Here is a 12401-nt window from a genome sequence, read left to right on the forward strand (position 1 = left end):
CATGAAGTCCTTGCCTATGCCTATGTCCTGAATGGGTTTGCCTAGAATTTCTTCTAGGGTTTTTATGGTGTTAGGTTTTATGTTTAAGTCTTTAATCCATCTGGAGTTAATTTTAGTGTAAGGTGTCTGGAAGGGGTCCAGTTTCTGCTTGCTGCACATGGCTAGCCAGTTTTGCCAACACCATTTATTAAACAGGGAATCCTTTCCCCATTGCTTGTTTTTGCGATATTTGTAAAAGATCAGATGGTTGTAGATGTGTGTCATTGCCTCCGAGACCTCTGTTCTGTTCCATTGGTCTACATCTCTGTTTTGGTACCAGTTCCACGCTGTTTTGATTACTGTAGCCTTGTAGTATAGTTTGAAGTCAGGTAGTGTGATGCCTCCAGCTTTGTTCTTTTTGCTTAGAATTGACTTGGCTATGTGGGCTCTCTTTTGGTTCCATATGAAGTTTAAGATCGTTTTTTCCAGTTCTGTGAAGAAGGTCATTGGTAGTTGATGGGGATAGCACTGAATCTATAAATTACTTCAGGCAGTATGGCCATTTTCCCAACATTGTTTCTTCCTAACCATGAGCATGGAAGTTTTCTCCATCTGTTTGTGTCCTCTCTCATTTGGTTGAGCAGTGGTTTGTAGTTCTCCTCGAAGAGGTCCTTCACGTCCTTTTTTAGTTGTATTCCTAGGTGTTTTATTCTCTTTGTAGAAATTGTGAATGGGAGTTCACTCATGACTTGGCTCTCTGTCTGTTATTGGTGTATAGGAATGCCTGTGATTTCTGCACACTGATTTTGTATCCTGAGACTGCTCAATTTACTTATCATTTTAAGGAGATTTTGGGCTGAGATGATGGAGTCTTCTAAATATACAATCATGTCATCTGCAAATAAGAGACAATTTAACTTCCTCTTTTTCTAATTGAATACTCTTTATTTCTTTTTCTTGCCTAAATGCCCTGGTTAGAACTTCGAATACTATGTTGAATAGGAATGGTGAGAGAGGGCACCCTTGTCTAGTGCCAATTTTCAAAAGAAATGCTTCCAGTTTTTGTCCATTCAGTATGATATTGGCTGTAGGTTTGTCATAAATAGCTTTTATTATTTTGAGATACGTTCCATCAATACCTAATTTACTGAGAATTTTTAGCATAAAGCGCTGTTGAATTTTGTCAAAGGCCTCCTTTGCGTCTATTGAGGTAATCGTGTGGTTTTTGTCTTTGGTTCTGTTTATGTGGTGAATTATATTTATCGACTTTATTTTGTTGAACTAGCCTTGTGTCCCCGGGATAAAGCCTACTTGATTGTGATGGATAAGCTTTTTGATGTGCTGTTGCAATCGGTTTGCCAGTACTCTATTGAAGATTTTTGCGTCTACGTTCATCATGAATATTGGCCTGAAGTTCTCTTTTCTTGTTGGGTCTCTGCCGGGTTTTGGTATCAGGATGATGTTGGTCTCATAAAATGATTTGGGAAGGATTCCCTCTTTTTGGATTGTTTGGAGTATTTTCAGAAGGAGTGGTACCAGCTCCTCTTTGTATGCCTGGTAGAATGTGGCTGTGAACCCATCTGGACCTGGGCTTTTTTTGGTTAGTAGGCTATTAATTTCTGCCTCAACTTCAGCCCTTGTTATTGGTCTATTCAGGGTTTTGACTTCTTCCTGGTTTAGGCTTGGGAGGATGCAAGTGTCCAGGAATTTGTCCATTTCTTCTAGGTTTACTGGTTACTTGCATGGAGTTGTTTGTAGTAATCTCTGATCGTGGTTTGTATTTCTGTGGAATCTGTGGTGATATCCCCTTTATCCTTTTTTACTGCATCTATTTGATTATTCTCTTTTTTCTTTTTTATTAATCTGGCTAGTGGTCTATTTTGTTGATCTCTTTTGAAAAACTAGCTCCTGGATTTATTGATTTTTTGAAGGTTTTTTTGTGTCTCTGTCTCCTGTTCTGCTCTGATCTTAGTTATTTCTTGTCTTCTGCTAGGTTTTGAGTTTTTTTGACCTTGCTCCTCTAGCTCTTTCAGTTTTGACAATAGGGTGTCACTTTTAGATACTTCCTTGCTTCTCATGTGGGCATTTATTGCTATATATTTTCCTCTAGATACTGCTTTAAATGTGTCCCAGAGATTCTGGTATGTTGTGTCTTCATTCTCGTTGGTTTCGAAGAACATCTTTATTTCTGCCTTTATTTCATTGTTTATCCAGTCAACATTCAAGAACCAGTTTTCCAGTTTCCATGAAGCTGTGCAGTTCTGATTTAGTTTCTGAATTCTGATCTAACTTAATTGCACTGTGGTCTGAGAGACTGTTTGCTGTGATTTCCATTGTTTTGCATTTGCTGAGGAGTGATTTACTTCCAATTATATGGTCTATTTTAGAGTAGGTGTGATGTGGTACTAAGAAGAATGTATATTCTGTGGATTTGGTGTGAAGAGTTCTGTAAACGTCTATTTGGTTCACTTGGTCCAGATTTGAGTTCAAGTCCTGGATAGCCTTGTTAATTTTCTGTCTTGTTGATCTGTCTAATATTGACAGTGGAGTGTTAAAGTCTCCCACTATTATTGTGTGGGAGTGTAAGTCTCTTTGTAAGTCATTAAGAACTTGCTTTATGTATCTGGGTGCTCCTGTATTGGGTGCATATATATTTAGGATAGTTAGCTCTTCTTGTTGCATTGATCCTTTTACCATTATGTAATGCCCTTCTTTGTCTCTTTTGATCTTTGTTGCTTTAAAGTCTATTTTATCAGAGACTAGGATTGCAACTCCTGCTTTTTTTTGCTCTCCATTTGCTTGGTAAATCCTCCTCCATCCCTTTATTTTGAGCCTTTGTGTATCCTTGCATGTGAGATGGGTTTCCTGGATACAGCACACTGATGAGTTTTGACTTTTTATCCAATTTGCCAGTCTGTGTCTTTTGATTGGGGCATTTAGCCCATTTACATTTAGGGTTAATATTGTTATGTGTGAATTTGATCCTGCCATTTTGATGCTAGCTGGTTGTTTTTGCCTGTTAATGCAGTTTCTTCATTTTGTCAATGCTCTTTACCATTTGGTATGTTTTTGGAGTGGCTGGTACTGGTTGTTCCTTTCTATGTTTAGTGCTTCTTTCAGGAGCTCTTATAAAGCAGGCCTAGTGGTGACGAAATTCTGAGTAATCCTTTATGAACAAGCCATTACTCTCACTCATATTTTTTTAAGAAAGTGCCAAGTAACTGTCTTATTGGAAAGCAAATGCTTTGGAATATCCTAAAATGCTTCACATTTTAAGTGAGTGAGCATTAAAAATGTATCACTTTGAACAGGAGTGAAAAACAACAACAAAACTGAGTTGCTTCAGTGAATAAAAGGTTATTTTAAGAATGTATTATACAAATGTTCCTCAGTTAAAGGCAAGAATTGCCTTAAAATTAGACTATGGATCTTCAAATTTTGTGGAACATTTTGTTCATATACTTTTACCTAAAACCTTTTTCCTTTCTCAAATACTTTAATAAGATCTTACTGCATTAGCCATTGATATGTAAAGATAATTTGTATTGTTTGATTAACTTTTGCCTAACAAATATTTACATTTACATATATATATATATATATATTTTACTATTTCACTTCATTGAGCTGTGCTGTGAGGGAAAGAAAGATGATTTCAGTTTTCACTTGCTAACATTAACAGAGAGATATCTGCTTTGCAGTTCTTCACTGGTGAGTTCACAGTGTCTTTGCATCTCAACAACTCTTCCCCATAGTAGGTTTTATATGGCAATAATTTATTCAGAACATTTGAAATGCCGTTTCTTTTAAAAACCAGGTCACTGGAGAACACTGAAATCAGACAAGGCATTAAAACAAATTTAATGAAATTTTCAACAAATGAAACTGGCAGGACACAAGGCTTTGCAGCAGGAATAGTAGCCTTAACTGCTTATTAAGATAGTCTCCTGCTGAGCATTTTACCTCTTATTTTGCTTTTTGTGTCCCCTACTGTCTTGTTTTTGTTAGATACTTTTAACACATTCTGTACTGCCTGACAAAGAGAAAAAAGAGGGCAATCCAAACAGTAAAAATAATTTCTAAAAATAATAAAAGGCAGAGTATCTGTCTTTTTGTTTAAATAACAACCTTTGGTACCTCCATCTAAAGCTTTCAAAGTTATTCCCAACTAGCACAAATAGGAAATAGTGTTCTGTTCTCAATGGGTGCTCAATACAGATCAGTGACTAACATACGCAGATGACCCTTTATAGTGTCTTCATGGGCTTGCTTTTCTCTTGCAATGAGGGGACTATATACAGTACATGGGAGTCATAATTTGAACTATGAAGAATGAATCCATATAGTAGGAGAGTACTCTGTATAGCTTATTTATTCCATATTAGAACATATATTCTTACACCAAAATCAAGATTACACTCCTTTGGACAGATCCTCACATGGACACATTTAACTGTTCCATGGCAGTGCCCAGTGAACTCTTTCATCCTTCCTATACTGCTTTTATCTGCTGCCACTACCAACATCCCACCACAGTACCCCACCATGATGCTTTTTTAGGGGTCATAGCCAGTCATCCTTCATTCGGTTCTTTAACTACCTGAAAAGGGGTTATTAATATGGTATTTTTGAATGGTTACTATTTCTTGCATGGTGTTACAATATATCTTTCTAATATATACATGGATGAACTGCTGAAAGTAGGAGGGAGATGTACTATACCCATAAGAATGCTGAACATCTGTTTTATGTTGAACGTATATTTTTTAATATTAAAAAATTACTGTAGAGCTGAGTATGCTTAGTTAAAAAGATGAGGCTGGCATCACCTCTCCCCACAGAAATATCTTTGAGGCTATGTCAGATTCAGCCATTTGTCTATTTGCCAAAATATACTTTTAGGTATCATAAGTTGTGGGATAAATATTAATATTATTATAAATACTAACAATTTTCTTAGTAATAATGGCTAACATTCATGGAACTATTAAGTTTTATCTGCTTTTTTCTCCTATGATCCTCACTAAAATCCTACAATTATTAACCTTGTTTGTCAGATAGAATATCAAATGTGACAAAGGTTAAGCAAATTTTCTGGGGCTGTAAATATTAATTCTGTTATATGAAAATAATATATAAGATTTTTCATGCTAAATATTATGAGCTTCTGAGCAAATGTTGTAATGAAGTTGGGTCTGAATCTACTAATCCACCATTTCTTGGCACTATGAAATAAAAAATTCATATCAAAGATGTTTGGGGAGTCCTACATAGCATATCCCTAGTTGGACACTCACAATGTAAGTTAACATATGAATGGTTATGATAAATACTGTGTAAAAGAAACTTGCTTATTTTGTTCAGCATTTTCCAAGTTTGGGAAAACAGTGAAAGGCCTTCAGAGACAGTTATGACTCCAAAAATGTTTTTTTAAAGTTGAACAAACTAGCCTTTTTTCATGGTTGATATATTTTAATTTGAATAAGACCTTTTAAAGAGCATGGGAATAATGTGGGCAGCAGATATTGTTTTCCATACTCTACTCTTCATTTGGAGAAAACCTCTTATACATCCATAGATTCCTTCCTTATAAAATGACAAAATTTGTTGCCAGTGCTAGAATGTCAGTAGAAAGTGTATGTGTTGGCCGGGTGCGGTGGTTCACACCAGTAATCTCAGTACTTTGGGAGGCCGAGGGAGGTGGATCACTTGAGATCAGGAGTTCGAGACCAGCCTGGCCAACATAGTGAAACCTCGTCTCTACTAAAAATACAAAAATTAGCCAGCTGTGGTGGTGGGCGCCTGTAGTCCCAGCTACTCTGGAGGTTGAGGCATGAGAATCACTCAACCTGGGAGGTAGAAGTTGGAGTGAGCCAAGATTGTGCCATTGCACTCCAGTCTGGGCAACAGAGCAAGACTGTGTCTCAAAAACAACAACAACAACAACAACCAAGAAAAAACCCAAAAACCAAAAAAAAAAAAAGAAAGTGTATCTGTTATTGAAGGTAGGTGAGAAGTGACATGTTCCTATATTTTCTATTTTGTTTGAACAATATACCTAACATATTAAAATCTACTTTTCTCTGTTCCCATGACATCAAAAGTAAAATTACTTATCTGTATATTTTATATACCACCTCAGCTTCCAAAAATGATCTGCAGTGACTAACAAGCTAAAATCCACTGTAACACTCCACCCATTTCACTAGTATATTTTGAAAGCTATTGACACAACAATTTCTTATAGAGCAATTTATCTAGCCTACTGCATTATCATTATAAAATAAATTCTAAATCACAGAAGAGAAAGTATGAAAAGTTATAATTTGAATTCTTTAAAAATAAATTTTAATTACATGTTTTTAAACTTACACCCTTATATAATAGAGCTAGCATACCTCTCTTCATTTCTTTCCACTTTTATTTGGCTTTGATAGGCATATCTTCCTGTTTCTTCATAGGTGTTTTGATTTGTCCGTGTTGATTTTCCATTGACATGAAGTTTTGCAAGATCATTTCGGAGCCTTTCATTCTCATATTCCAGTTTATTAATAGATGTATGCATTGAATGTTGCCTGTTAGTGAAGTCCATACTCTGGAGAATGAAATAAACTATCATTGAATAAACTATCCCTTATAAGTAATGAATATTTTCTGTTTGGAGACTTGTGCTGGAAAGTCGCTTTCATTTGAGCTGAGTGATGTGGCTCTACTCTTGCTCACTTTAAATGCTCCTTTCCACCCCTTTACCGCCTCACAACAAACAGATACCCAGGGATAGCTGCCGTGGAACACACTGCAATGATGTATGTATTGCATCATCCCCACTGTTGGATGTTGCAATATATACAATACTGCCCATGCTCCAAAACAGAAAAGGTTTACTCTATGCAGTATTGCTCTCTGTGTCTACTTAGGATGGCGCAAAAGTAATTGCAGCTTTGCCATGACGTTAAATGGCAAAACTGCAATTACTTTTGCACCAACCTAATAGAACAAATTAGCTAGACTACAAGTTTTTTTTGTGTGTTCATAGGATATACCTTCTAGTATTGATTAATAATGAAACTAGAAATGATATGCATTTCAATTTTAGAAGAATTTTTCTTCTGATTAAGACATGGGTGTGTATTAATTAACATATGGGCACATAAAATCATTTATATGTCCTTATAGAAAATACAGGTATTAAGAACAAAATAAATATTCTATACTACCAACACTCAGTGATAACTGCTGTTAACATTTATATCTTTCTAGTCCTTTTTCTATCAATAGAAAATACAATATCATCAACATAAAATATCAATATAATGTATGGCTACCTAGAAAATTATAATCAATAATCGGTCATGTGTTATTTAATGATGAGGATGCATTCTGACAAAGGCGACGTTAGCTGATTTCATCATGTGTTCATACAGTGTGCCTACACAAACCTGAAAACAGCGTTGAATAAATTGTGTCTGAAATAACTATAAAAATAGTTTAATAAATTTTGATACACAGCATGGATTATTATCAAGTAATTGTAAAAATAGACTTAAATCAGTTGACTTGGAAAGATTCCAAGGGACACAGTTGAGTGAACAAAACAAGAAGTATATATTATGATTCAACTTTAAAAAGGTGATAAAATCCCCAAATAGGTACTATATGACTATATGTATATATATGAAAAAGTAAAAAATAACACATACCAAGTAGTTAACATGTATCATCTGGAGGAACAGTATAATGTGGGTATATGATTGGAGAAAAGAGGGAGGGGTGAAACAAGCAGCAACAACAAAATGACTGTACTAAAATTGGCCTATGTAAGTTATGATTACATTTATAAAAATTATAACTTATATGAACATACATTTTTTTCTAAAAAATTAGGAAAAATAAAAGGATGTTTATCTACTGACTTGTAGAGATGTCCATGGACTGTCAAAAGGCAGTTTGGGAATAGCGTATATATTATACATTTATTTCTGTAAAAGAACATTCAACCCATCTCCTCCTTATTGTGTGCATATGTGAGGAAAAAGTTAACAGAATGCTGCAACAAACACTAATTTGTTAACGCTGGGTATCTTTGGAGTCCAAACTGGGATTGGGATAGGGTTGTGGATCATTAGCTGCTTCTTTATACATCTCTGTGTCTGCTAATTCTTAAAAACACAAAAAAGGTGAACAAAGAAAGTCAAAGGCCTAAAGGAGCCAGAATGAAGTAGGCTCAGTGGGGGCTGTGATGACCCAAATATACAACTTAAAAACTTTCAGATTGAAATGTAAAAAAATACAAATACCATTTTGTGAGTGAAAAAGGCACTCATGGGGGCAGGATCTGATTTAACTTATTGTGTGTTCAGCATTTAGAAATAAAAATATCATAGATGACACACAGGCTTTTTTAATGTAACAAATAGGAAAATCACATATGCCTTACTTTTTATCCATCTGTACTCCAATCACAGGATCCATTTACCACACCCAAAGAAGAAGACAGAATGCTTCCAGAATGTTTCTACTCTTCTGATGCTATAATATGGACCATTATGAGAACAAGTACATAATACCACAGAAATATAGTATCATAGCTTAAGGAGGGCCAGTGGAGAATGCCTAATTCAATTCCCTCATTTTATAGCTAAGGAAACAGGCCTGATTAAGTAATTACCATATTCATCTTTTATCCTTTCTATTCCTCATATGGTAGAAAATTATTTTAGAATTTTCTCAGAGCAAATAAATGAAAAACAAGTAGCAATGCTATTTCAGTCATTCAATAAATAAAAATTCTCATATAAAGATTAACTTTCTACTGTTACATTAAACAGTTAAAATGAGATGCACAGAGCCTGTTTAAGTTCCTTGGTGTAAACCTATAGAGCTTCTGGTTAAAACCAGAAGTCCTTATCCTCAATATTCATTTATTTATCCCTCTTTTTAATCAACAAACACTCATTGAACACTTCCTTTATGCCTGAGGATGTGAGGTACTGGTGAAACAAACACCAGTAAGACATGGTTCCCTGTTTGTCATCCACTGGGAAAGTGACAAGCAACAAAACAAGTCAGAAAAAATACAAACCAAATGTGGCATTCATTCTGACTAGGGTTTCAGGGGTGGCTTCGTTGAGGGGAATATTGGCAGTTGAATCAGGCCATGCAGAATATAGGATTTCAAAGGCAACAGCAAGAACAAAAGCAAGGAGATAGCATGCTTGGCATATTTGAGGGAAATGATCAGAACTGAGCCTAATCCAACCAAAGAACAAGGGAGAAAACTAGGCATTCTAATGTTCTAGCCTGAGGATAAAAGTAATCCCAACTGAAGTGCAAGATAATTTACTGTCCAACTCCTTCATGTCTAACACACAGCAAGTACTCAATAAATGATGTCTGGGTTAATCATGACCAATTCAGTAATCTCTTTGTTCAATTTATTGAATGATGTCGGCATATTACCATGTATCGTTCAGGGTCTAAATCTCCCATCATTCCTTTTAGATGTGTGTTTTCAGTTCTGACAGCTTTATATCTCATATCTGAGACCTGAAATTAGCAGATATAAGGCAAATGTAAAATTCATAATAAAAACTCATAATTCTATTAAAATTTTGTTTTGTGAATACAAATATTTTCTAAGTGTAAAGAAGGGAAACACTTCTTGGGTATGATCAATAACAATCAGGTATTCTTATTTAGTTCTCTTATCTCTGGCAGGCATCAGTTTATGTCTTTTTCTGATCAATGCTAAACTAAAAACACATACTTTCAATAATGATTCACTTACTTTTGTCCTCCAATTCCAAAATTCTATTTCTCATTTCTATTTCCTATTGTATGCAAATTGTCACCAGAAAAAGCAAATGTTAAAAAAAGTTTGAATAACTGTCCATTAAATTTATTCAACACCTGATTTTTACAATAGGCAGTACATAACTTTCACGTTTAATTTTGTTATTTCTGATATTTCTGCCAAAATTCCTTCTTTTTTAGTGACTACTTCATTTTGTCTATTTTATCTTTCCCTGATTTATTCCACTTTTCAGGACTTGGATATTGTATCTGTCCTTTTATTTGGACTCATTTCTGCATAAAACACCTGCCTTAAATTTACTTTTGTAAATTACTAATTATATGCTCATTGACAAAACCTAGAAAACGTACAAAAATATAAAGGTGAAAATAAAAATTATTTATAATCCAACTACCCCAATCACTGTTAACACCTGTAAAATATCCTCCCTATACAGGTACAACCAAAGTGATTATCCAATCTGTGCTGTTTTCCTGTGTTTTGCACCAATTAATCATGGTTTAAGACTTATAAAAATTTAGCAAAGGCTAAATATTTTCTGTTTTCATAATTCACACGATTTAAATAGTCATGCTATTTGTGAAGTGACCCTCATATGCCTAGAAAATTATTAAATGATGCTCTCAAAACCTTTAGATTTGGGGTTAAAAAGGCAGATAAACCCTTGTGCTCTCAGTAGTAGGCCATCAATTTGATCATGAGTAAGGGATGGAGGGAATGTAAAAAATAAGTAGGCAGGCAGGAAGGAAAGGAAGGATGTAGAAGTTACCTGTAGTACTTTAACAGGAGAATGTTACAATTTCTATTATTTTTCCCCATGCACCATGCTATGCACTGAGTGCATGTTCATAAATATGAACAGCTTTCAACATCCATTTGTAAAAACCCTGAAAGAAATACATGAAATGGGGGGAGGGGTGGGAAGTGTTGAGGAAGAGCAGGAATAGAGACTTTTTTTTTTTTTAAGATAAAAATGTTAATGGAAGAAAAATACAGAAAAAATAGAAAGAAGTATTTCATTAGAATGTACTGTGGGTGGTGATCAGAATATATAAGAAAATGAAAGAAGAGATTTAATGAAATTGTCTAGCACTGTCATTTCCCTAGTCCTTTTTTTTTTTTTTTTGGTGACCCTTTGTGGTATCTCAAAGGTTTTTGTAACACCACAAAGCATTTCTGTAAAGCTAGTCTCTCAGAAATAATACCAAGAAATGCAATGTTTTCATTAGTTGATAATGAAGGCTACTCTTGTCACCGAGCAAGAGTGTGCCCTGGACAGGTGCTATTCTGCCTGCTTGCATACCTGTTGTTTTGCTAACATTTTTTCTTTTATTTCTAATTCCATTTTTAACTGTTTTTCCAGAAGGGCAGCTTTCTTCATGACAGTTGCTATAGTGATCTCCTTCTGATGAAGCTCTTCTGTTAGGTCAGAGATTTCATTCCTCATTCTTTCCTGCTCAGAGCTATGGTACTCTTCCTCCTGTTGGAGTTGGCTTCTTACCTGCAGCAGATAGAGACTGGAAATATTAATGAATCCTTTTATTTATAGAATAGCTTAAGACTTTTACTGGCCATATTTTCAGTCCTCCTATTCTGAAACTTTGGCAGGGCCCACTTTACCCTCCTTTTCTGATCAATGCTAAATTAAAAACAAATAATAATGATTCATTACCTTTTATCCTTCTGATTCCAACACTTTATTTCTCTCTTCTATTTTCTGTTTATGCAAACCATCACCTTTGACTGATACTACTTTGATAACCACTTTGAAAGGAAGGTGAAGAAAGTATTACCAAGCATTTTCAAGAAGAAAAATTGGCTTAAAATGATTACGTGACTTGCTCAAAGTTATAAAGCTAATAATCAGCAGAGCTGGGGCTGGAATCTAGGACTCTTGGTTTTAAATTCAGTGCTTTTTTAAATACTAAAATAGGCTGTACTGTTTGTAACTTAACATTTTGTTTTTCAGAATCACATTCCAGTAAACTTCAATGTCTTCATGAAAGCTCTTCACTTCCCTGCGTAAGCCTCCTATATTCTGAATCTTGGCTAAGCTTCCATGTTAGAAACCTCTGGATTGTCTCTGACTCCTCTCCACCCTTGTCCTCCCAAACCTGGTCAGGCAATGAATTCTGTACATTCTATTTCAACCTCTTTTAAGTCTTGCCTCTGCTCTCCATCTTTACAATGCTTTCTTGGTCCAGCCTCTTAGCATCTTTCAAAAAACCACTTACTGTTTCTAATTCTTGAGACTTAAAGTACATAATCATCTATCTAAAAAAAAAAAAAGTCATAGTCCATTGGGGGAAACAGAAAAATAACCAATTACAGCACAGTGTAGCAATCAATGTCAGCAGTATGTAGTGGCAGGGTGTTTAACGCAGCCTAGGTATATCAGGACGGAATTCCCAGAGGAAGAATTATCAGACCCAAAACTGAAGGACGAATGAATGCCAGTTAGAAGACAGAGATACTCTAGCTGGACATGGTAGCTGTGCTGGAAGTTGAGGTGGGAAGGATGGCTGTAATCTGGGAGGCGGAGGTTGCAGTGCAGTGAGCTGAGATCGTGCCACTGCATTCCAGCCGGGGTGATGGAGCAAGACCCTGT

General features: G+C 35.4%; 1 protein-coding gene across 3 annotated transcripts in view; it reads right to left on the minus strand.

Annotated features, from left to right (window-relative positions):
- DEUP1 (deuterosome assembly protein 1) overlaps positions 1–12401 on the minus strand; it is a 93671-nt gene that overhangs the window by 14386 nt on the left and 66884 nt on the right. For all 3 annotated transcript variants that reach the window (XM_037727840.1, XM_017498429.2, XM_017498430.2), the window contains 3 exons: positions 11097–11294; positions 9439–9525; positions 6378–6574 (listed from right to left, as the gene is read on the minus strand). In XM_037727840.1, the coding sequence (XP_037583768.1) occupies positions 6378–6574; positions 9439–9525; positions 11097–11294 (482 nt within the window). The remainder of the gene's footprint in view (positions 1–6377; positions 6575–9438; positions 9526–11096; positions 11295–12401) is intronic.

The sequence above is a fragment of the Cebus imitator genome, unplaced genomic scaffold, assembly GCF_001604975.1.
Source record: "Cebus imitator isolate Cc_AM_T3 unplaced genomic scaffold, Cebus_imitator-1.0 Scaffold241, whole genome shotgun sequence".
NCBI lineage: Eukaryota > Metazoa > Chordata > Mammalia > Primates > Cebidae > Cebus > Cebus imitator.